The sequence below is a fragment of the Struthio camelus genome, chromosome 4 (assembly GCF_040807025.1).
Source record: "Struthio camelus isolate bStrCam1 chromosome 4, bStrCam1.hap1, whole genome shotgun sequence".
NCBI lineage: Eukaryota > Metazoa > Chordata > Aves > Struthioniformes > Struthionidae > Struthio > Struthio camelus.
In genome coordinates, this window is record NC_090945.1 from 11,336,304 (window position 1) to 11,361,829 (window position 25,526).

At 40.0% G+C, this 25,526-nt stretch overlaps 3 protein-coding genes across 9 annotated transcripts in view; 2 read left to right on the forward strand and 1 right to left on the reverse strand.

The window, feature by feature from the left end:
* Window positions 1–185: 185 nt before the first annotated feature.
* SPARCL1 (SPARC like 1) lies at window positions 186–25,051 on the reverse strand. Of its 6 annotated transcripts, none has more exons than XM_009676506.2 (12): window positions 24,972–25,051; window positions 20,192–20,309; window positions 20,004–20,057; window positions 15,939–17,105; window positions 14,683–14,752; window positions 14,026–14,144; window positions 13,287–13,407; window positions 11,973–12,109; window positions 10,000–10,148; window positions 8,752–8,900; window positions 7,832–7,899; window positions 186–7,052 (listed from the first exon to the last, which is right to left on the reverse strand). In XM_009676506.2, exons 1-11 carry the CDS (start codon window positions 25,001–25,003, stop codon window positions 7,871–7,873), a joined length of 2,145 nt encoding a protein of 714 aa, XP_009674801.2. In that variant the 5' UTR covers window positions 25,004–25,051; the 3' UTR covers window positions 186–7,052; window positions 7,832–7,870. The 6 variants fall into 6 exon arrangements, with proteins under 6 accessions (XP_009674801.2, XP_068797555.1, XP_009674800.2 ...); XM_068941454.1 differs by having other exon boundaries at window positions 186–7,128; XM_009676505.2 differs by having other exon boundaries at window positions 186–7,899.
* DMP1 (dentin matrix acidic phosphoprotein 1) overlaps window positions 19,180–25,526 on the forward strand; it is a 50,810-nt gene continuing 44,463 nt past the window's right edge. For both annotated transcript variants that reach the window (XM_068941456.1, XM_068941459.1), the window contains exon 1: window positions 19,180–19,251. The gene's annotated coding sequence lies outside the window, so the exon portion shown is untranslated. The remainder of the gene's footprint in view (window positions 19,252–25,526) is intronic.
* IBSP (integrin binding sialoprotein) overlaps window positions 25,019–25,526 on the forward strand; it is a 52,979-nt gene continuing 52,471 nt past the window's right edge. The window contains exon 1 of the mRNA XM_068941464.1: window positions 25,019–25,102. The gene's annotated coding sequence lies outside the window, so the exon portion shown is untranslated. The remainder of the gene's footprint in view (window positions 25,103–25,526) is intronic.

Below are 25,526 nucleotides of genomic sequence, written 5' to 3' on the forward strand. Positions count from 1 at the left end.
CAGTAATTCTGAAGGTACCGTACTCACTCAGATGGACAAACTGCACTGTTTCCATGACCAGTCTGTTATTCCTGGAAAGAGAAGTTTTTCAACTCACCATTTTTTTATTAAAGCATTTTTTTGACAAGGTAAATGGACCTGCATGTACATATTTGATTGTCTTCTGTTTTAAATAAAGCTTTCTCATTAGACAATTTTCTTTGCAATTTGAATGTTTGATCTTACATGATATGCTTTACAGAATGCCATTTCTTTATGCAGAGCACAGGGCCTACAACATTCCAGCCATGATGCTTATTTGGATCCTCAAGTTTATTGCGTAATTGCGATATTTAAAGTTAGAACTAGGCAAATGCAGCTGCATTTTTGTTAGGCATATTCTCTGAAATATTTTATTATGGATGATGTTAGCTTGTATACTAAGCTGGTTAGTATACTAAACTGATTTGTTATAAAGCTTTTGGTATGTATGATGGTAGGGAATGTCATTGTGCTGCTCCCTTATTTCTCCGACCTGTTATTGCTCTTATTTTTGTCTTAAACTACTTTGTTAAATGTCTAGAAGATACCTAGTCTTGCCTGAAGGATTGGGGTACCTTAAAGACAATGTTCAAGGAATATCCAAGGAATAGTATCAGGAGTTCTGAGAGAACTGTTAACTTTTTCCTAACAGAAGAAAGAAATGTTCCTAAGAAAGCAATTGTTACCTCTTAGAACTGAAAATTTGACAGTTGGAAAACAAAGAAGATTACTCTGATTAACCTCTTGGTTAGGAGTAGTTCAAGAAGTAAATAGCACAACTAATGTCATTAAGGCATTAAAATATTTAATAGTACAATCATAGTTGTTTTAATGACATGAAACGAAAAAAGGCTTTGCTAAAAGGCACCATTTGGAATGATTTGCTCAAATTATGTTTTAACTCCTAAGTTTTCATAGTAGTCTAAAATGTGGTGGTAATTAAGACATTTCTTCAGAATACACGGTATCTCGTACATTTGGCTTGATAGCCTGTGTCTTAGTAGTAGCAATGCTTTGTTAACTTTTAAGCCTGGCATTTAACGCATTTGAGGAGTTGCCTTCTCAGTGATGTCTGGCTTTAGTGTTGTTACACACATGAGTTGCATTAAAAAATGGCTGGTCTTACTGGAAGTGGAATCCGTTGGTGTGGGTTAGGGGAGAGAAAAAATATTCCAGTCCAGTAAGTTACATTTCTACTGCCAAGTTAAATTTATACCATAAGTGTAAATATGGAGTATCAGACTTAGTATCAGCAGGCTTCTAAATGTTTAAAAATGCCATTACAGGAGTGCTATATATATTAAGGGCACTGATTTCATTACAGTGCTGAGAAGTTGCTTCCTGGAAAAGTGGTTAACCTTATTTGGGGAAGATGGTGACCTTTTTTTCTTGGACACAAAAGAACTGCATGATTGTCAAGATTTCTGACTTCTTACCCCCAATTATCAAGCAAACAGAAAACTTGATAACGCAAAGGGTAATAGTTTCAGCTTCCATCTAAAGTGGGCCTGAAAGGGAGGACAAGCTATAGAAATAGTTTTCCTATCTACTCTTGTAAAATAGGCCAAAGAGAAGAATTTAGATGCAGTTTTGTTGACTATATAGAATTCCAGTTGAAAAAGTTCCTAAGCCTTAAAAGGTAACTTTAATTACAGTCCCTCCCAATTCCCTTTTATGCTAATTTGTTCTTGGGAGGATGCTCTCACAGTATCACTGTGGGAATGCTCCTCGTCTGCATGTAGTTTCCTGTAGTCTTTTGTCCTTTTGTAACATAAAATAGCTATTACCTTAGACTGCACTGGAGGAAGCAATTAATGGAACTATGCAGGATTCCACGCTGTTTTGGGGGGGCCTTGGCGGATAGGTCGTTGTTTTGGAGGGGCTTGACGGATGCGAAAAGAGCTCTTGAAACTCAGAGAGTGGGTTTGAGTTCTGTAAAAACAAAGTTTTGTGTTGCTATTTGCCATCTAAGTACCAAAAAGAAGTTTAACATAAAATTCAGAACTAGTGAAATAATAAACAGGAGGCTTACCTCTGATATTTCTATACCATAATGCTCATACATGCTCTCCAGCTATAGAAAAAAGAATTAATTTCCTTTAGGGTAAGGCATATTTCATCCTGCTTGTAAAAATGTTATCAAGTACTTTACTGTGGTTTTGAATTTGTTTTTTCTTCCTATTAAAAAGCAGTTGTGTCAGAAAAGGGAGCTTACTGTTCATTAGTATCTGGAAAATTGGCAGCTGAAATCAGTAATGAAAGAAATTCAGGCCCTGTTGATGGCCTGGGTATGATCTTGTTACTGATGCTTATGATTTATTTCTTTTTCCTTCGAAGTTTGAGGGCTTAATCTTAAATTATAAATTCAGAATGGGAATAATAAACACATTTCAACTTGAACCAAACAAATTAATATTTTTAAGGAGGATCTGCCAGTTAAAAAATTGTAATTTCCGGTTTACAGTGTTACCCACATCCGATACCTATTGAGTTTCTTGTTCAGCACTTACTGGTAGTGGGAGAGCAAAGGCAATACTCAGAAGACAAGAAAGCAACAGGATTTGAGTTTTGATAGAGACACCTGTGGAATAGGTTGAAAATAAACGGTTACAACTTACTGTTTTGGCAAAAGGAAAGATCTAAGGGAGTACTGTGTTCCTCTCAGCGTAGAGAATGGAAAACCACGCAGCAGGAGCTATATTCCTAGTTCTGAATGTGGCTTATGATGTGACCTGAATTGACGTGTCCTCTCTGTACCTTGCTTGCTCACGTGCATAGTCAACGATAACCCGTTATGGGATAAAGCTTGTTACGCTTCTACTCTCTGCTGCCTGGCCTGTGCTTTGATTGAGACACTGTCTGCATTATTTCCCCTTGCTATTTTTCTGTCATTTTCCTTACAATGCCTGTAGAAGCCCTTTGCAATTTCTTGTTTTAACTAGGAATGGCAGGAGATCCGTGGTATTTTTGAGTAATTCTCACATGCTTGTTTTTCCTTCCCCTTCACATACGCACAGTATACAGCCTTGCCAGAAATTATACATATTTTTAAAACTTACTCCAGATAACACTCAAGCATTTTGTATTACCTTTGGTTTGCATGTTGAACAGCTGGGCAGTGGATCAGACCAGAAGTCACCTGGCTCCTGTGATATCCTGTGTGAATGACTGGAGTGTGTGTGCGTATTTATATGGTTTCCAGTACTGAGGCTTAAATCGGAAAACCACAAGATGTCATGCATCATACCTTCTTAAGACCCACTGGAGATTTAGTTTAATTACTTTTCATCTGATAAATCAGCCAGCCTTTTTTTTATGACCCCTACTAATCCTTGGAGGGTTGACAGTTCTGGCAATGGAAATGCATATGTGTTATGAAAGGAATGTTTTATTTTGTCTATCTCAATATAGATACCCTTCTGATGATGGGATTCTCTGCTTCAATGTTGCTGTGCAAATACTGTCGTGATAACCAAGGTTAAATGCTGAAATTGCTAACTGAGAAGGAGAGCTAAAACTTCAAAAATAAGCTCAGTTTTCCTCAACAAATGTGATCTTGTGAATTAAAATCACTAATTTGTGAGGTAAGCTGTATGCCAGCAGTGTATTTGCAGTTTGAGCTGCATTTTCTTATGTCTGAATATACTTGGGTTAAGGAAAAGGTATTCAAAAACAAAGCCTGTGAAGAATACATTTTCAGTCACACATTTACTTTGTCCTTCTGTGATATTTTAATAAAAAAGACTTAATTGGTAGTTTAAAAGATTAAATGGATACATTTATCGGAGAGGGTCTTGCAGCATGGAATTTTCCAAAGTTGTTCTTTTAAATTCTATTCCAGACCATTGATAGCAGCTCAGCATCGTGCTCTCCCCACCCTGAAGATACTTTCAAGGATGTTAATATATGCTTGGTGGATCACATCTTTACTTTCAGCTTAATCAATAAGGTTGCAAGATGAAGTCCAACATGTATTACAAAGCATCCTATTTTACTGCCTTCGAGGCAGCACAGTAGGTAACTGTTATAAAGCACAGGAATGAAAGAGAAGCAAGAAGGAAACATTGTTTTTTGAAGGATTTTCAGTGCTAGCGTAGCTTCCATGTTTGGGAGGTTAGTTATTGGCTCATCTGAAAGCAAGTCCCCATCCTCGAAGCAACTATCTAACTCTACTAATGGTTATTGGGGGGCAAAGAGAGAGAAATGGAAGTTTGCTTAAGATATAGTTGGAAAATGTGTGTAAATTCTAACCTGCTCTTTACCTGTTCAGTATGTGAAACGGTGTTGAGAGGAAGAAAGCTGTTTGGGGTTCCTAGTATAAGGATTGTTTTGAGAGCTATCTTAGGCAAAGCTGTGCTCCACAACAAACTGAAATTGTGACCCCACATCTGTTGGGGTTCATTGAGTCAGAATCCATAGGAGAATGTGGTAGTCTCCCGCATTTCCTTCTTTAGGTCTGCCGTGTGTCTGTGCAGGTGGATCAAACCTAACAAAGAAGCAGCTGAAATCAGGCAGTGGGAACAGCACAGGGAATTTCAAAAGGAGATTCAGAGTGCCAAGCTGGTGAAAAGAAATAAGGAAACTTCCCTTTGGCAGCTGTATCCTTTTGATTTGCTAATGTTGGGTCAGATTCTTGTACTTCTGGGCGTGCAGAGGACTTGCTTAACTGAGCAATTCTAAGCGCAGTGGAACAGGTTACTGGGAAACGGCTCTTCTGTGCCAGTTGCTGGAAGCCAGATCGATTGTGCTGTCTTCAGTAATGCTGAGGAGTCCTTACTCAAGACAGTTATTGATGGCAGTGTGGACAGTGCTAAATATCATGTGCTCTTTTTTATAATTTTGCTCTGAATCTTAAGGCATGGGGAGAAAAACCATAATGGTGCATGTGACTTAGCCAAGGCTTGTTTTGATATCAGAGATTGCTGTATATATTGTTGAGGAATAACCTGATTTGTGGTGTTTGATGTTTCATTTGTTCTTTAGCCCTACAAAGTACAACTGTTTTTCCGTTAAGGCTATTTTACTGTTTTTAATGCCCAACTAAGTTCGTGCTTGCCTTGAGAGTTGACTGTCCAGCCTCACAACAGATGACAGCTAATTGGATTCATTGGATCGTGTTGTTTATGTTTAAGAACCTCTTGTAATGAGGATTAGTGTATGTAATTAACCAAGTTGATTGCCTCTAACATGTACAATTCTGGAAACTGAGGACAGACGTGATCTACAAAGGACTTAGCATTGGTTATACGGTATCAGAGCTAAGGACTCTCTGGTCAGGTGTCATATCTCTAGCAGTGGATGGTTTGGATTACAATATGAGAATAGATGAAATGCGGATAGGTATTTCTCTGGAATATCCCAGACGCTGTCCATCTTCAGTTTGGGTTGAAGCATCTTTTATATCCCTAAATGGACCTGTCTAAGAATTTCTACTGCTTTCTGATTTTTTTTTTTTTGCCTCTCAGTTAACACTGACCTGATGTTTTAACTGAAATATGGGATAAAAATGAATTTCAGATGTTTGTAGTCCTGTTCATATTTTAACCAGTTGCAACAGATTAGATTGTGCTATGCTCTAAGTGTGTACAATGACTGTGTGTGTTGTGTATAATATATATCTATACATACCTGTGTGTGTATGTGTGTGTATAAATGTATATATAAACAGATATTTAATTTGTTTATTAAAACAAAGTAGAAGTAATCAGGCCTACAGAAGGTCATAAGTGATAAACATCTTTGACTTACACCTACTACAATAGTATTAAAGCCATTAAGCATTTATAAGTACTAAAATATAACTTAACTGAAGTTGTAACAATATCTAAAATATTGATAGGTTAAACTAATTTTCACTTTGAATTCTTATTCTATTTAGAATTTAAAAGTTATTGAAAAGTGAAACTTTTTTGCACAGTGTAACAGCTCAGCTGAAAATTTCTGATGTAGCACATTGCTGATCACAGTATCTATCAATGTTTACATCAGCAAACGCTCCTCCTCTGTTCTCACAGAAGAAATGTGGAAGTGGCCACGTAACTGAGAACTTAAAAAGAGGTGGCATGTTGACTTGATGTTTCATACACCAGGTGCTTCAAATCTCCTGGGCTGCAATAGTCTTGGTGATGGCAGTTGTTTTCGCTGCAAAACTTGTCTTGCTGAAAGGAAAATGTTCCCTGTTTGTGCTGATAAAATTCCATTTTGCTGTACTTTTTTCTAGAGCTTGGCTGGAGTGGAATAATGGTAGGATTTGTTCTCTGTGAAGAACAGATCAGTCCCTTTTGTGTAGCCTTTTTCATAAAAGGCCCGATGAACTATTAGTGATTGCTTTTAGCTGGCTGACTCGTGGCTATAGAAAGGGTAAATAAGCAATAGGCTGTGATCAGACAAAAAAATGAAGTCTGAGTTACTTCCTCCCTAAGAGATTTCAGGCTGAGTCTCACAGAAAGGGTCTTTTTATGTGCAATTAGTACAGAGAATATGCTCTCGTGCATGTAAACCAGTTTGAATTATATAAACTGCTGTGTGATGTTACAGAATGTGAAGTTTGTGACGAGACTCACAGCAGCAATTTACAGTGAAGTTGGTTTTGGTGTGAAAATAATTCGTTTATGAAGAGTTCCCTTATTCAAAACATTCATAGATGTATTCTTTATTTCCCCCTCACCCCATTGGAGTAGCATTATGATTGTGAGTCCTACTGATTCAAGAGCAAATTAAGCAGGAGGCAAGTGGATTTCGGAGTCATAGTTAGTTTTCTTTGGAAAGGTGGCATAGTTCAAGTGAAAAGTGTTTTCTGATCTTCCTTTGCAGGAATAGCAGTCAGGACCCCTTCTTACAACATAGCACATGTGGAGTGTTTTGAGTATAGTGCTTGGCTTTACGTAACAAAGTTAGTGGCATTCGTGTATATACTTGCACTGTCCTTTTTTCATTTATAAATTGTGCCTGTCTTCAGGTAAGCAAAAGGTGGGAAATGGTGAAAGGAAGTTACTGTTTCTTAAGGAAGATGGTAGCAGTAACTGGTGCTTCTGTGGGGAGAAGGAAAGTCTGTTCTGGCAAATCAGAGTCAGGAGAATGTGCTCGAACTGTGACATGCTCTAAATCCTGTAACAATGGACCTGTTGAAAATTGTCTTTACACACACACATTCTTCCCCCCCCCCCCCCCACACACACACAGAGTGCTGCTCCTATAAATAGTTGGTTACACAGTTTCTAAATAAACAGGAATTCTGCTGTGTGGTGTTGTTACTATTACTGCTCTTTCCAGAAGCAGAGATTTTTTTTTATTTGAAAAACACTATTTTTCATGGTTTTTCATGCTGTAGTTTTTCCTCTCATCAGTTTAAAATATAATTTCCATTGAACTTTGCCTTGATACCTATTCTTTAAACAAAAGTCAAAATCCACTTATCTAGTTATATTTTTTTTCTTTTATGCATCTATTTAGAATGCTAAGGAACTGACAATAGAGTAAATAACAAAAGAAATGTATTCTGTTTCGAGGCCATTTTCTTCAATGTATGGTACAATCTAGATCCCATGAATTTACTGAAGAATGTTGTGAAACAGTACTGTTTCTTGGTTCAGGGAGATTATGGGCTGCTGAAGAAGAAAATACTGTTTAGATGCACTGCTTGGAGTTCTTAAATTCTTCTGCTCTTAACAAATGTAGAGTGCATTGGTGTTAATTGACAATAACTCTGTCAGCCTATGAAAACCTTATGCAAACTTTCTTATTCATAGTTTCTTCTCAGAACTATTAAGCTGCTAATAATAAAAGAAACAAACTGGATTTGGATATTCACCCAGTACTAGCTCAGCACTGGGCTTCTGTTCAGCCAGGCTCAGAACAGGAGGTTTTGGTCTATGTCCTCTGCAACAGAGAAGGAGAAAATGTCACTAAAACATTTGAATACTTGATGCCAAAGAAACATTTCATGCTGTATCATTATGAAGAAAGCCATATACCAGAATTTCAGAGGGCTCAGATATTTTAACATTATTCGTACCACAAAAACCAAGTATGGTTGCTGATATCACATTCAGGAGCCATTCGTTGTGACCTTTTTTGATGCACGTTTTCTTGTGGAAGGTCTTGAGCTGCCTCCCAGTGAAGAATCTCCCTTCCCCTCCCACCTTCCTTTATAAATGACTTATCCTAAAAGCCACTTTGGACAAGCAATCATTAGGAGCAGTACATGCCTGTCATGAGAACGCATGACAGCTTACTTCCATGTGTGGTTTGGAACTGTGTGGCAAGGAGTCGTCAGAAGAGCTGGAAAAAAATCTGGGAAAAGTAAAGACTTTGAATATCTGACCTCTGACCAGAATGAGCCTCCAGTAAAAATTAGGGATTTGTTAGTAGGGCTTTGAACCATTTTCTTCATTCCTCTGCGTTCTCTACCAAACTCATTATTTTTGGAGTGAAGGAGGCAGGTAAAACATACAGGATCAGACACCACAGAAAGGAATGATTTAATGTTTAGTACAAAAGAGCTTCAAAGTTATTCCTGATGGAAAAGCAACCTCTGCTTATCTGTATAAACCAACCAAAAAATCTGCACCGCTTGCAGTATATTATTCCTGCTCCCTGTTCCATTTGCTGTAGTAAACAGCAGTTATGAACTTCAGGCTAGAACTTTTTCCTTACTGTGTGATCTGAAACTTTGCTTAGTCTTAATAGGAACACTTTGTCCTGTGTATCTTCCTGTTCTATTTGGTTTACCTTTCTTGATCCCAAAGCAGTGGCACCACTCCTTCAAAGAGATGAGTTTGTCTTTGTCTCCATCACACTCTTGGAAAAAACGGGTTATGCAGTGTTCCATGGGAACGAGAGAAGCTCTCAAAGGAGCCAGCTCCGAGTGAGTTAATAATCTGGAAGAAAGAGCGAGTACATAGAGCTGTATTGTGGTAAATCCTCAGGGTCACTGAAGATGTTCTGCGCTGCTAGAATATGGCAACAGTGGCTTTGACAGACAAGTCCTGGTGCATCCCGCTGTGCTGCTTTAGGTGACTTCACAAGCTCTCTGTTGCTGTCACTTTGACAAAATGACCCCCTGTGGTAGCAGCCAGGGGAACGGGATATGTGTCTGTGCTTTAGTGCCCTAGTTCATTCTAGAGCCTAAGTGGAAATCCGCCTTTGGTAGGGAAAGGGGTTAGTAGTTGACCCTCTTGGGGTCAGGAACACATCTGAAGATTCACCTCAGTGGTGAATTTGTGTGAATCTGTCCTGCATCATTAGGATGATGTATATAATACCTGATAAACTAGCATGCATGTAAACTATTTGTTCTCTATCATTTTTGTTTGAGAACAAGCATTACTGATTTGTTTGTGATTCATCAGTTGGGTAATTTCTTTACTGACCTTAAGGAGAACAAGCTTGCAAAGGTGCTTGGCTGTGTTCTAAAGCGGTAGGAATAATCAGCGTGAGGCCTTCAGGGCCCCCAGCCTTGAAATTTTAGCCCACCAAAGAGGATCATGGCTGAAGGCCTGACATTTGGGTGAAGTCCTCTGAAGTAGTACTGCGCGGGGGTTCCTTAAATGGTGACGCTAGTGGTATTTAGTTCTTTGAGCTTTATCTTAAAACTGTGGGTACGTCGTTACTACTGCTGACAGGCCTCTGCCCTTGGTAGTTTACCCTGCTGCTCTTAGCTTCGTTGACAGCCTGACCTCATGAGCCATGTTTTCCAAGATTAGGCCCTTAGTAACTTTTAAGAAATTGGAGAGCTTAAGATGTAATACATGGTTATGAAAGACAAGAGGATAGAAGGCTTTGACTTCAGACTTGTCTCCAGCATAAAAATCAGACAAGTTTTGTGCTTATGAGTGCCTTTCCTGAAAGGAGGAGATACTAGCTTGTATAAACTGAGAGACTGATCACGTCTGTAGAGGCTATTTAGACCAACTTAGAAAAGTAGAACAGCCTTAGCTTAAGCAGCAAAGGAGAACTGAATATGACAAGAGCTTTTACCTGTCGGCAGGGTGCTGATCAAGCCGGTAAAACTGCCAGTGCACAGGATACACGTACATCTGATAGTTTTTCTCAAAGTCATGCAGGAGAAGCTCAACTGGGTGGTCACCAGCCATGAGACGTTTTTCATTCTGGTAGATTTTTTTGACCTGAACCCAAGAGAGGAATGGATTTTTCTGTAGTGGCAGAGATGTCTGGAAAAGAGCTCTCCAAAAAGGAGGTGACTTAGAGATTAAACTTGGTAAAATACCATTGAGGAAATCAGTTTTTCATTGTTTGTGACCGTATGCTGCGTGAAAAGTTTGTCTCAGGTGTCCCAGCAGATTTTTATTAGTGCCCATATAACCTTTAGTAGTAACTGGAGAGGAAATGAAGTTCCTATGACTTAATCTTCATACCTGGCTAAGTAGGACAATAGCCTCAGATTGGCAGGAGACTAAGATAGCTCTCTGTCATATTAGTGTAACATTCATCCTGAGGCAAGCAACTCAACTTCTGAGATGATTCATTTCACACTGAAAGTTATCTAATTCATACCAGTGGGTATCAGAAGTTCCCAGTAGGCCATTGTGCCACTTGAATTGTGGAAGTAGTCTTCAATGTTCCTCGAGGGTATTCTGTAAAAACCTGTTGTGACCTGCTGTGTGCCTCTCTGACTCCCAAGTTAGAACAGCCAGGGGCTTGATTTAACTTGCGTTATTAACTTAGTTATTTTTTTTGGCAGTTGTGACATCTGTATCTACAGAAACATTGCTGTCACCAACTCACTTGACATAAATGATTAACTTCTCAAATAAAAGGTCCAATGATAATAGATGCCTGTTCCATTTTAAGCCAATACAAAGTGATGCTGCAGTTTTTTACTGGATGGTAGAGTGTAGCTTTTCTGTCTTAGAAACTGAGTACCAGACCCCTATAATTTTATAGGTCTTGACTATCATACCATAATTTATATCTGTAGATTGATAGGGTATGAAGCTGGGTTTAAAAACTGCAAACAATACCCATAACTGTTCACCCATTTTTCAAATATATTTATACTGATTGCAAAGCATAAGTTGTGTCCCGAGAACAAAAAAAAAAAAAAAAAAAAAACAGCTATTTTAGTTGAGTCATAGGCAAGGATCCCCTTTTGCCATGAATGTCACTCAAATTCTATGTTGAAAATTTGTGTTGAATCTTGTTTGTTTTACTCTCCAGTCAATCAATCTCATAGGGTCCTTTAGCAGCTCTTCACAGTGAGGCCAAGTCCTTAATTCCTTTAATACCTTCATCTTGTCAACTAACTCTGTCACCTCGCTTCCTCTTCCTGGTCACTCAGGAAGGTTGAATGGCACAAGTCCTTTCAACCTGTGGAACTTCATGGGTGACCTCTCTCAGCAATTTGTTGTTTCTTCTCTGCTTTCTGTCTTTTTGTTAATTATTTATCCATTCCCAGACCGCCTACCTTATGCTATAGCTGCTTAGTTTCTGTAAGTCTTTTGGAAAGTGGGGTTGATTGTACGAATTGCATCATCTTTATCTGCATATTAGTTAATCTTTCCAAGGAAATTGTCACAAAGTACTTCCCTGAACGTAAGCTGTGTTGATTCTTCTCAAGCAAATTGTGTTTGTCTAGGTGTGTGCCTATTCTGTTGTATTAAAGTCTATTTTCAGCTCCTTGTCTGTGAGCTTTCATTTAAAAAAAGGATGCGTTTGGCTTATGTTCACTTGAACAAAATGAACATTCATAGCAGAAATGTTTGTTTTAATAATGTTGGAGATGGGAAATCTAAGTGTATTTTGCAACCTGTGTATCTGAGGCTAAACAGCACAGCTGACTATGACTTTCTTATGTATAATTCAGTATATAGAATCTTAACAGGAACGCTAATAAGAAATGGGAGAATTCTAAGATATAAGTTACTTCTTAAGGATGACTCATCCAGCTCTAACAGTGTAATTGAATGGTTTAATTCAAAACGGATTCTTACTTTACTCCTTTGCTTTTCAGTTAGAAATCCAGAAGTATCCAGATCATGTTCATAATATTGCATAAGGACGTTTTTGAGCCAGTCTCTCATCCGGAGAGGGAACTGATCCACTTCGTAATCGGTACAGTCAGGGATGTCTGCTCCAAACCACAAAGTTCTCATTAACAGGAGATGTCTAAAACTGACATTCAAGCATTTCTGGGGAAGGCTTGATTTGGCTCTCATGAGCAATTCTCCACGTCAGCTTTAAATTGGCATAGTTATTAATACATAAAATTGAGAATGCAAGTAACGGGGGTTGAATTATACATCTAAAATGGTTTGTGATTAGTTGAGATCCTTAACCAGTCATGCAAGCCAGAAGCAGTGTAGTTAAAATAACTTCTTGCTTGTGATGGCAATTTGTGAATTAGGGAATCTGAATTGAGGACTTGGACAGAGTCTCTAAGTGATCTTGCATCAACCACTAAGCCAATCTGTTCGGTCCTTATACGTGACTGCAACTTAGGTGGACATATATGAGCTTGCTTTGAACTCGTTATTTTGGGTACCTTTCGCAACTGAGGACTGTCTAAGCAGCGCGGCTTAGACATCTGACCGATATCCTGGAGTGAATATGATGTAAATATGCTGCTTAGTCCCTTGGGCTTTCATGAAAGCAGAGGTTTGGACACCTAAGGAATACTCTGGCTGCAAGTGAGTTAACTTCCCTCCAAGAGTACATGGCAACTGAACAAGAGCTGTGAAGTCAGTTCTAGGTGTTGGATTTTGAGTTCTGCATTTAGCATCTAAGTATTTTTGTGATCTTTGTTTTTGTATTTCACTTTTTCATCTATAAAATGGATGTTATTTTTCTTTATGAGGATAAATACATTAAAAAATGGAATGCTCAGATGCTATAGCAGTAGGAGCCATATTAATGTGTAAGACTGCAGCGGGGAGAGAGCAGTGTTGGCCACAGATTGTTGCAATTGTCTTTGGACTAGATTGTTGCAATTGTCTTTGGACTAGATTGTTGCAATTGTCTTTGGACTAGATTGTTGCAATTGTCTTTGGACTAGATTGTTGCAATTGTCTTTGGACTAGATTGTTGCAATTGTCTTTGGACTAGGCCACTTAATGCCCTTACTTATAGGAAAAAGCGACTGGTCTGATATATTTACTGTTTGGAAGCCAGTTTTAATTAGCAGATAACTGATGCAGAAGAGGGAGAGTACAGGAAGGAAGCAGATAAATTAGGACTAGTTCATGCTTATTAAGTCTACTGGCTCTTTATACCTAGGTAAATTAAATACACACAAGCATAAGCCTTACATTTGCAGGATCCCATATAGTCCAGGTGCAGCTGGCGTCCCATTTTTGTCCCTTCAAGTTGGCATTTTGTGCCAAACAGTTGGCATGTGCCATCATAAGTCTTATTATCAGTGCCACAAACCTAAAAACAGGATTAAAATCAAACCACCCTCACCACCATTTTCAGAAAAATTGTTGGGTCACTAATAGAGCGTTACAATTAAAGAATCATTGCCATGCAGTGTACCACTTGTGAATATCCACAGAGATTTCATGTGGTCAGAAGTATTGAAAATCCTAGTTATTTTTACGTGCCTACATAAGGATTAGGTAGCTGTAGTTAGACACCCGGTTTCAAGACGTTTGAATTTATTCTTATGCGCTACTAGCATAGAGTTGAGTAGAGTTGCTACAGGATTATTACACTATATACCTGTGCGTGCGTGTATTTGGTATATGCTCTGAAACATAAAATAGATGCGTTTTACTTTCAGTGACAGAAAAATAAGGCATTCACTGAGTGATTGTAATTGAAGCAAATCACATCAAGTACTTCGTAGCTGCGTGTTTTTATACTCTTTTGAAGCAACAATCCGTAAGTTTTGGTATTCTATATCTAGAGTTACAATTACTAAAATCACTGAAACCCACTTACATGCTTTTTAGGGTAGAATTCCTCTAAATAATGCCGGGGAACGTGATATCTTGTAAGCGTTGTAGTTGGTTTTCCCCCGTGGTGTGTAATGAATGGAATACTTACATGCTCATAATCTTTAGTTGAAGGGCAAGCAGCAGGGTCTTGGCAAATACAGCGGGGTTTCTCTTGTTTGTCTGCATAGCAGACTTTTCCTCTTTTGCAGTGGAAGTTCCTACAAGGATCTAGCAATGAGATCAAGACAGGAGGGATTGTTAGAGACGATGTGACAAAACCATTGTTTGTGGCAAGTATTCTTGACAGTCAAGACAAAAATAGAGCCAAGTATTCACCGAGAACTCAAGCGCTTTTGAAAGTTTGAGTAAGGTGGTACTTTTAAGGGCAGGCATGCATTTCCAGCCTTATGTTTGGAGCAAGTTCTTATGTCCTTGCTGAATTCAAGATGTGTTACCCATTCCTAGTTTAATTCAAGCTAGTGTTCTTCAGCTGAGGGGTTTCAGTGGAAGATAACTGCCATTTCTGTAAAGCTGACATAAAAATCTGTGCTATCAATTTTATCAGAAGCAAATGAGCAAATTCAAGGGTATAGAGAAGGGGTTCTTCTCTGGGAGGAACATATGTGCGATACAGGATTGTGCACAAGCACAGTTCAGTCATGTGAAATTGCATGCTGCCAAACACAGAAAAGAAATGCAGAGCAGCAGATTGCCCAGCTGCAGTGAGTTAGCAGTTATGTAAGGGCTCCATGTGCAGTTTACTCACCCAGTAAAGCCTTCCCATTGCTGTTGCTTGCGCTTTCCCCCTCGTTGTATGGTCTGCCTGTAGTTTTAACCTTTAAGTCACAGAAACAAAAGCAGAAATTGTGGTAAGTACTGGAAGGAAAAACGAGAGAAAAATTTTTTTTCAGGTGCAACTCTAGAGCTGATTCGGGGACAGAATTTGCTCTGTTTGTGGCAGAAAGAGGTTGCTATGCAAAACATGAGAGGTCTGTAACAACTCTGATGATATGAGGGCTCTCTTTTCAGGGGCGAGGGGGAAGTAGGGGGAGGGAGAGAGAAACAGGAGTCCAGGAGGGCCTGGACTCCGAGTAGTTCTGGAGTACCTCATATACAGTAGTATAGTGGCTGATTTCGAAACGCTTACAAATTTTGCTAACCTCAACCCCTATTTAGCATCTGGGATCCTTACATATCAGTGAGCACTGGCTGCCTGTAAATGGTGCTTAGGAAAGGCTGCACGGTAAGTCCCCCAGCTAAAACGAAGGAAGCTAAGAAGAGAATGGGAAGAAGTGTCCCCAGTCTTGCTCCGTCTTTGGTGCTGTGGGGAGGTGCCTATTGCCCTACATCAGATTGACAGGTCCAATCCTTTTCTAAAGATTAAGATTTTTCTTTAGCAGCCATAGCAAAGGTCACTCCTTCCTGACAAAACAAAGCACTTGGCAGTCCCCTTTTTATCTAGTGTCTGACCAGGATATGAGGGATCTGGATGCAACATGCTCCTTCATCTGGAAGGTTTTAAGCCCGCATCCCTCGTTCTGTGTAAGGGTGACCTAACTACCAGGCTGGTAATTATTCTGGGAACTCTATCCCTTCCTTTTGAAACTACTTAATTTTGTATGAAAGTGTTTAAGATCCTTTGGGAGAGGAGTGTGAAGAGGCCTTTCTAGTCAGGTTGAGACTGGGTTCCAGGTTTTTGATATGTGTATACATTTCACATGCTGCATGTATACATATTTTTACGTATGCTTCATTACACAGTCCATTGGGGCTGCAGCCATTCCATGAGTTGTGCTCACTTTCTGGTCCAATTTATCTAAATTATTTATGTGAAGTGACACAGCGTGAACCGGATGAATAATGAGTAAGAGGAGATGAGGCTTCTCCAAAATTTTAAGGTAATTTTAGACTTGTTCTTTCTCCAAAATGTTCTTTTAACCATCAGGCACTTAAATTTAGGACCCATTTTTCCCTTTTTTAATCTTTATTTATTTTATTTATTTATTTTTTACAAAGATTTACCTTATCTTCAGGTTCCATTGAATTCACACTCTGAGGAGAGCTGCTTGTTTCCATTTGTTCCTTGCTGTCAGAATTAGGTGGCTCATGATGGTGGTAATCTTCCTCAAAGTGAACAAAATCTTTAATTTTGGCATCTTGGTAATCACTGTTATCTCTACTAACTGCACTGTCATCTTCATCGGTTCCTTCCCCATCCTGCTCAGTGCTGATGCTTCCCGGATTGTTATCCTGGATTCTTTCACCTTCCTCGTAGGTTGTTTCTTTCCAGACATTACTGACATCTTCCTCACCATCAGCATCACCGCTATCATGATCGTCATCATCAACATTACTGTCCTCCTTATACTGTCTTTCCACCACTGTTTCATGACCACTCTGATTGTTTACGTGAGAACTGTCTTTGCCTTCTTGGCTTTGCTGTTTGTCATCCTGATCTTGGTTACTGCTTTTTTGAGAGAGAGAGATTTTTTCCCCTTCATAGGGCTTTCCCCTCTCATAGGTCTTGTCCTTCTCTTTCTCCTCTCGATCAAATTTCTCACCATGCCTCTTGGTTATCCGGAGTGGCTGAATGGAATCTCTCATGATTTCATCAGATTGCCTACTGTCTTCATTTTGCTGTCTTTTGTATTGATTGTCTTGATTTGTCAGATGGATTTTGTGCTTCATATCTCTGTGGTCAATTTCTTCACCCCATTCCTCTTCTTCCTCTTCCACCTTTTCCTCTTCATCACCTTCACTGTTGTTTTCAGATAGGCCAACTGTATTTTTATTATATTTCCATGTGTTATGCTCACTGAGCCCATCCACTGGATTCTCTTCATCATCCACAACTTGTTCGTTGTTGTGATTCTCATGTCTTCTGAACTGGTAATATTCAGAGCTGAGCTGTTCTCTGCTGCTGCTTCCAGAGTCACTGTCTGGCTTGGCAGAAGCAGCCAAACCTGGTTTAATGCTCAGCGAAAGGAAATTAACGCTCTTCAGGCTATTTTTTGCTTGATGCTCGCTACCACTTCTTCTCTGTGTTTTAGCAGGCCTGGGCTCATCGCTGTGCTCAGTGTCTGTTAGTGCTACCTCTTTATTTTTGTTTCTGTGACTTGACAGCAGATGACCCTTGTTTACATACTCTATGTTCTCTTCCTTTGAGACCTCAGAATGAATATCTTGAGCCTTCCAAAACAAATAAATAAAGCATTTAACAAGTAGATTGATAAATCTGCGAATTTATTCTAATCAATTCCAAGTCATTGCAATGCAGTTTTTGCCTTATATTGAAAGCAGCACATTATGACGCTGCACTTGCACTTTTTGGTCATAAATGCTCCCTTCAATAGGTTAATTCAGAGCACGAAATTCCCAGTCAGTGTCATTTTGGGTTCTCAGCAAGTTTGTTCATTAGTTCCCCCCCCTCCCTTTCTTTTAACACCTGGAGTTTCTGAAAAAGTCTATGCCATTCTCTTCATGATCTGATAGGAGCTTGATGTGTATGGGTGTCTTGTGAAAGCTCAGTCTAAGTGCTTAATTAAAAATTTAGAGTCAACTTCAGGCACCCGACTTAGGCTGCAGTAATTACCACTTATCTCAGGAAGGGAGGGATACTAATTATCTTCCTACACAGGTAAATAGAGGGCCTGGAAAAGGAGGAGAAAGGAGTGCCTTTGGCAAGGTACTGTGGTAGTAATTCCTGAGGGGTGAAGCGCATTTTAACGATTTCGTGATCAGCATGTTGATCCACATTGGATCTGATACACTGTTACTTCGTACTGACTTAATCAGGAGCTGTTGTATTTGGTGGCAACACTGCTACTGTCTCATAAGCTCACTAGCAGGAGTCATAGGTGCTTGCTGAGTGGGTTTTTTTGCATACTGTGAAGACAGAATCAAAGCTACTAATTTCACTGGAAAAGGATCGAACGCTTGAGGAGGGAGGAAGTTGTAAAATGATGGTTATGTCTTGCAGCAGGGATTCCTTTTCTGTTGCCGTTAGACAGTCAGAGTGGCTGCTGGGTGAGTACAGGCACTCACATCTTCTATAGGCAGCAGGAACATCTGATATTTTTCTGTACTAAACCTATGGACTTTCAGTGTTGCTTATTACTTAATAAAGATGCCACCTGACGCTGGTTTTCCTTGAAGTTTTCAGTGGGGTTATTCCTGAAGGTGGAAGTATTTATAATTTCCCAAGTTGCTGGAGAAGCGCTCCCTTTAGTGTGAGCAGAGTCAGATTCCTCTGAAACAAAGACTAAATACTGTAGGATTAAAAATAGTTATTTGGCTCTTTGGCAGATCAACTGTACCCAATTTCTTAATGTCAAGGTGGTATGTACATTTTTTTTATGAGAGTTTATCTTTTTCCTAGTATACTTCCTGATGTAGAAAAAGTACAAAGCAAAATATCCACTACGTAATTTACAGCCCTAACTTTTTAATGAAAAGAATATGTTCACTGAAATCTAACAGAATTTCAGTCAAAAGGTTTTCCAGATGGAATGTGACTTCCTTGAAGGTAACACAAAGTGAAATCTCTCTGCTACAAAATTTCAAGGTGAATTACAAATCAAATTTCATGAGTGGTTTTCTTTTTCTGTATTTTTTTGGCACTGCTATCTAAAAAATACTGGGATTTTTGGATTTTTCTTTTGTTTAATAGAAAATCTGTTGGGGACTTTTAGTTCTGTAGTGTTGCGAAATGCAAGGTCCAGCGTTCCTTGATATCATCTCTTCTGGTTGCATCTCTTTGATGAACCAGTGTTTTTTTTGTTTGTTTGTTTTAAGAAAAATGCTGTGGCTTCTGTCTTGATATGAAGCCCCACTGTGCACTACAGTTTCAATTTAGGTGCGCCTGGATATGATTTCTAGCCTTTGTTTTTTGTTATACCTTTATGTCTAGGGTAGAAGAAACCTTCTCGGACTCAGTTACTGCAAAGATACTTGGGCTTCTTAATATAATGACAAAAATCTTAGTCAATGTATGTGTAATTGGCTACTGTTAGGGGACAAGTGGCCTGGGATATACAAGTGGCTGCATATTCACTTGGAACTGGTGCTTCACCTGACACTACTGTTGTGGTGATTTGTTTTGATGCAGGTGTCTTCTGTATGAATTGTTTCTGGGAGACAGCTGTAAGCTGCAAATTGTTTGCTATGATCTTGGCATTTGTCTGGAAAAAAGTTTATACCATAGTTTGTTCTGCTGCATACTTTCAACAATAGGAAATGTCACTTTTTTGTCTTTCATAATGCAGAGCACCATCTGGATTGGCATGAAATACATCTGGAAAATGGTGTGGAGCAGGACATAATTCACTAAGAAAAGGTAAGCAAAAGAATTGTGATGTTGCATATGATTCTGTACAGCATGGTCTGGATTGTGTTTTTACAAAATATTTCTTGGCTTGGAGCCAAGCTCTATTGTATCTGAACAACAGATGCTCAACAGAGTGATTCATTAATTAAAAAAAAAAAATTGATTTGGGTCAACCATAAACACAAAAAATATGAGCGCTATCCTTAACTTGCATACATGGCATAGTGCTGTTGAGGTTGTCTGTCCCATCATCATCAGAGCTGCGTATCTGGTGTGTTAGCCACAGCATACTTTTCCACCGAGGAGGCGTATCTGTCTAGTGTTGCATAAAGTAAATAACAAAAGCTGTGGTAGATAAAATTATTATGTTTAAGACTGCATATGGTTACGCAGTACATGATGATTTGGGGATTGTACATTCCTAGTTTACTGGAAAAGTGATGACCAGTTTGATTGCTGGTATAGCTTCTTATTTGTGCAATAGATATGTAGATACAATGTTTACATTTAGAAATTCTTATAAGGGGATTTCTTGAAACAAGTGAAATTTTCTGTTGTAAGCTTTAGATTCCGTGCTGTTCTGCTGCTAGCTGTGATGTGTGAGGCGTGAGATGTTTTGTAATAATTCCCAAGAAAGAGAGGCACTTGACTTTTTTGTTTTAACCTTAACTAATTTTCCAACCAATGTGTCTGTGATAATGTGTTTTATCTGTTTGAGATCAATAGTGTAGGTAGTCTTATTAAAAGAAGAACAGAAGTACCTTTTCTGCAGTTTTTTGTCCATGGATTCCAGGCTTGTAGATTAAGGGATAGGTCTAGAAGAGACAATTAAATTAAAAATCTGCATATTAAAAAAAAAAAATCTTGTACAGTTCAATGGATTAATATAAAGTATTCACGATATGTGGAAGTTCAAATGCACAGTCAGAATAGAACAGCAAAGACTTACTGGAATAGCCAAAGCTGATCCCGCAAGACAAATGACGAGAGCTACAGTCTTCATGCTTTTCAGATCTTGAGCAGGATAATAGTTAATGATACAGTGGTAGTGTTTGGAGGTTTCCTTTCTGCAAGCAGCATCAAAGAAACAGAATTAGGGTTTGGGTCTGTTGATTTGAAAATGATTGATGCAAGCAAAGTAGTGGCTACTGTGACTTGTAGGTCAGTCCAAAGTCCCACAAAATTTCTGCACAATATTTTGTTGAAAGTAAATTCAGGAATAATACTGGCTTACCTAGCGGACATTTTGATCCTAGTTCTTTTACAGGACTTAGGCCATATGCTCTGTCTGCCAACTCTAGTGCTGTTACTGAAAGATTGAGTTATGAATCTCTGCTGGTTCAGTCCTGTGAAGCTTCATCCACTGTTCTTCTGAGCTATTACTTTTTGAAAGATGTCCCCTTTAATGCAGTTCTGGGACCCTGCCTGAGCTACTGCCTGACTGTGGCTTCTTTACAGCCAGAGCGTCTCCTGGCTGCTGCTGTGGTGCTGTAGGAGGAAGAATTGAGCGGTGAGCCTCGGCTCCGCGGTGCTCAAACCCCAGAAACTCTGTCCGCGCTGGTCCAGTGAGTGACTGGTTGAGTCCTGCACTTGAAGCAACCAGAACAACTCTGGTGTACAGTAGTAAGAAAGACAAGTGGTTGGAAGAATATATAATGCTATAGGAATTTCCTCAGTTTGTGCTTTTTTTTTTTTTTTTTAAAACTTTTGCAGTGCAGCTATATTGGAAGTTTCTATGGCTGTGGCTGTTATCACTGGCAAACAGGAAAAGTCTTATAGCTTCTGTTGCTCCTTTCCCTTGTCTCCTGTCTACTGTATTGCTTTCTTTCTCTTTTCATTTCCCTCCTGCTTTTTTTTCTGTATTCATGAGGAAACGCTTTGGTTTTCCCTCTGCTTCTGATTCTGTTCTCACTCTGCTGACTGCTTTTCCTTGGAAATTCTGTCTCCTCTCCCTTCTCCCTCCCCAGTTTTAAATAGTCTCACTTTCCAACTCACACAATTTTTCATTCCTTCTCTCTTTCCTTTATCAGTAAAAATGGAACACTTATGCCCTGTCCTTACTTGAAGCATGTAGTCTCTCAGTTTTTTGCTGGTGGGACTCCCTGGCATGTGAAGAAACTGGCAGTGGTTTTGGTGGCTTAGGTCAACCATATTCAAGGGCATCTGATACGCAGTCTGTGGTTTTTAAATGTTATTCATCCAGATGGTCGTTCTTGGGGTCTTGGAAAATGAAACACTGAAAGCCAAAAAGGAGAATTCCAGGGAAATGTGTTTATGGGGGCCACGGAATGACTCCAGAAGGAAGGACTTGCCTTGAGCGCTGTGTTAACTTTGGGACAAAAGCCTGCAAAAGCATCCTTGCTACTGCCACGCTTAGATCTGCTTGAAAGGCAAAAATTGGAAGCTTCTGGTGTTTTCCAGTGTTTATAATTGTTTAATGTCAACGTCTCTTTTCTTCTAGTTGATGAAGAACAAAATTCTTCATTAGTGAGGCATATCTAGTATGCAAACCATCTTCCTTGCACTGAATTTATTTAGTGCCCATACATAGCAGAGCATAGAACACAAGTGCTCTCTTTGGCATCCAGGGTTAGTTGTTTAAGATGTTCTTACGGAGAAATATAAAATACAGCAAAACCCATTCAGGAGTGTATGTGAAATTCCCAACTGTACAATGTATGTGCAGTCACTTCAGATCAAGGCAAGTTTTGTTACACTGAAGGTCCTGCCGGCAACTTGCCAGAAATGCAGGGGCGTAATCCAATTGCATTATGATTATGTAGCCCGGTTATCTGTGTGTCATGATTTTGAAGGCCTAGCAAGTAGTTAAGGTAGTAAATACTTGAAGGAGAAGACTAAAAATCAGGTAGTTTGAGTTCTTGCCTGTCTGCTTGTGCATACAATAAAGCTCAGGGCTGGTCTCTTCCCTTCAGAGTTTCCTCCATTCTAAAAATCACATTAGTGGCATTTGTTTTGGTAGAGTATTTTGTGAGCTGTAAATGAAAATCTCTACAGGTTACGTTTTATGTCAAATCATAATTTTCAAATCGGCTTCTGTCACTGGCTGTAAAGGTTACCCCTGCTACCTTTAGTGAAATAGTGAAGAAATGGTTGGGTGCATGGAGCTGTTGAGCACATTTGAGTTAAGGCATCAGAACAGGGCCTTTGTATCCGTTTTCCTGTTAGTAACCAGCCTGCAGTGGCTCGTGCGAAGCATAAATCAATTGTTCAGGATGCCTGGAGAATATAGGAACGTAGACTTGTTGAGTACCTTTTTTTATAGAAGTGGTAGTACCAAGTGGGTTGCAAGCAATTGTGAAATTACCTGCAGTAGGATAATCTGCCCACAGCATTAAGTCACATTTCTCAGAGTTAAACACTCTCCTAAACTGTAAGGCATGTGCAAATGCTGCCACTGGCGATTGTTGTTATTTTGCCTTTTTGAATATGGCAGCAGTATCAATTTCTGTGCAGTAAGTGTGCACTCCTGTTGGTTTCAGAAGCCCTTCTGGTCTCAGGTTCTGATCCTGCCTTGTGTTGAACCTGGTTGCTTTAAGTTGTTTCCTTCCTTGCCTCTTTTCTGTGATAGCAATTGCATTGCACGGTCAGTACAGAGAGCTAGCTGGAAACTACCAGACAAGTTCAAAAGGGACAATAACAAAGCTTTTTCAAAGCTGACGGTACTAATAAAGAAGGGAGAGCAGTAGGGGAAGCTGGGGATTACTGTCATAATAGCTGCGAAGTCAGTAATCGCAGCAGCTGCTTCAACAAAGCAAAAAAGTAGTCTTTGCACAATGGACTGTGGTCTCTGCAATCCTATAGGGGCGAAAGCGGGGTTTCTGTTGGCATGACTCAGTGGTCTGTTAGGTGCTAGGGTTTTAGTTGTGCAGTGTGCCAAGAATCCAGAAAACATCTGCCAGAATGCCAGGGCCAGGAAAACGTCTTTATGCTGTACAAGTAATCCATGTGAAGGCTGTTGGCAGTCGGCTGGAGCAGGAGCAAAGGGATTTGCCGCTTGAAGGATAAAGCCCTTAGTGAGCCAAAAAAACACCCCAAGGAACTCTTTCTGCAAGCGTACCGCCCTTTCGCTGTGAAGGTCATGGCTCATGTGAATGGGATTTTTGCTCTTGATTATTTATTCTTCTAGTGACAAGCAAACTCCAGAAGGGAAAGGTCATTTTTGTTACGCGTTTAATGTCAGCCGGGGGGGGGGGGTGAGGGGGGGACTTATCCAGTAGATCGATATGACTGCTGATCCTTGGTCTGTGCCCTTTTTGTAACCACATACGTACTCTGAGGGAAGCATAGCTGTCTGGTAGAGAAAGGAGGCAAGCCTTCCTGCCCTGCAGACTTGGTGAGGTGAGGGCTCAGTGCAACAGAGGTAGAGCCAGCCTTGGAACATGCACAGATGAGACAGATCTTGTGCACCTTATGTAGTATGAGATAATTAAGATGATGGTCACGATGAAGTAAGCATTTAGCTGTCTGTCACATAATGCAAGGGTCTGCGTTGTGACATTAATTTTTACACTGAGATCTAAATATGAGATACTTTGTTCTTTTCTGTGATTTCCCAATTTGTCCTAATTTAGAATGGAACTTCTAAAAATGAGTTTTTGTAACCTTTCAGATGAGCAGAACTGTCCGTGTAAAAATATTGCGCCGGAATCGATTTTTAAGCGCAAGGAGACATTTTCCTGGAGAAAATGTTTTGCAGGAGAATCTGTAGGATATCCAACTAAGAGGTGAACATGAAGAAAACTGAACCTAACATTTTCCTTATCCAGTCCCAAAGGTTAAGGCACTAAATGATATCTAAATTAGTTTTTAAAGATGAATTCACAAGTTCATCTCACCTTCAACGATAATGGGCTATAGCTGGCTGCTTATAGTGGTCTCTTAAAAATAATTCTTCCTCGTTCTTCTACGTGTTACTTCTCTGTTTCTTTAAGAGACCATCTATAGCCTCCTCCCACATTTTTAAAGGTTATGATAACTGGATAGATACTATCATAACATCTTCCTTTGCCTACCGATGAACTGACTGTCTCCCTCCCTTTGCTGCAGGATAATGCATATAGGGACTGGGCACGTTAGAAGAAAAAAGACAGGCAAGAGCAGTGCTGCAGGCTTTGTCTCCAGCGCAAGTTACAGCCTAAGAATTACTTGGCTGAGGTGGCACAGGCCTTTCTCTCTGTGCTTAGCTATTGCTGTGACTACAGTGAGCCCTGCTGTGCACAGCAAACAGCTGTCGCGTTTGGACGAAGAAATGAGGAATTTAACAGTACTTTTGAGAAGCTAAGTAGTCCTCCCCGTCCCCCCCGACTCTTTTCTGGTGCTTGGCAGGAAGAATGCGTTTTGCCTGAAACCTGGAGGAGGCAAACAAAAGCTCTGACTTGCTTATTCCGTGGCAGTGGATTCCCAGTAGCATTCATGCCACTCCGCTTATGATGGAAAGTAATGGTTTTACCTTTTTTCAACGTGGCTGTGACAGTTGTTCTGAGTAAATAACCCCCGAGTGACCTTTGATCAGAGGACAGTGCTCAGCTGCAGAGCTGAGACCCAGCTAAGGGTGCTTCTGTGCACTCAGTCCTGTCAGACCTGGATGCAGTGGACAGCGTTGCACAGCTCCCGAGGTCGGATCCTGCCGCTTTTGGGCCCTGGGGTGGCCACAGCTCCTGAAAGCGCTTGAGAGACTTCAGCGGAGGTGCTTGTTGAAGAACAGTTACCTGAGTGCAGGCTGCAAGCGGCAGCCCTTCATTCGCCTCTCAGGACACCTCCGAGGGCCTGCGGAGCTTGGTGAACACCAGGTCCCCAGCCTGTGGTCACACTTGCTGTACCTGTGGAAGTATATGAAAGGGTAAGTGAAATCTCTGTCACATGAGTAGTTTTTAAAACAGCACGTGTTTATAGTCTGCTTAGTTCACCAAACGTGCAAACAAAAACGCTTTCTCTCTGTTAAGGAGAGCTGGCCGAGCGGACTGCCAACTGAATGTCAGCGTGAATGGCTTTTTTCTGGCTTCCAAAGACATAGTCATACAAGAGATCATGTTTTTGCAGATGGACAGCTGTATGAGGACCTCGTAATGGATTCTAGTTTTGTTGTAGTTGCTGTGGACTGTTCCACTGATGAAGTGGGACTGCCAAGGGCTTTAGGAAAATCCACGATCTAGGTGTGCTATAGATGCTACTGGTGAAAGCAGTTTCAGTATTTTCCCTGCAGTCTGTGGTGTATGGGTGTGCTTTTAGGCAAGTTGGAGTATATCTCTTTCTACCCGTGTAGC

Bases quoted from the DNA above. Each gene is read 5' to 3' on its own strand.
- SPARCL1 (XM_009676506.2), bottom strand. From the start codon at position 25,003: ATGAAGGGCTGCCGCTTGCAGCCTGCACTCAG. The intron at 20,058-20,191 runs GTAAGTCTTTGC...TGTCTCTTCTAG, and splicing joins GATCAGCTTTGGCTATTCCA to ACCTATCCCTTAATCTACAA. The intron at 12,110-13,286 runs GTAAGGCTTATG...GGTTTGGAGCAG, and splicing joins CTATATGGGATCCTGCAAAT to ACATCCCTGACTGTACCGAT.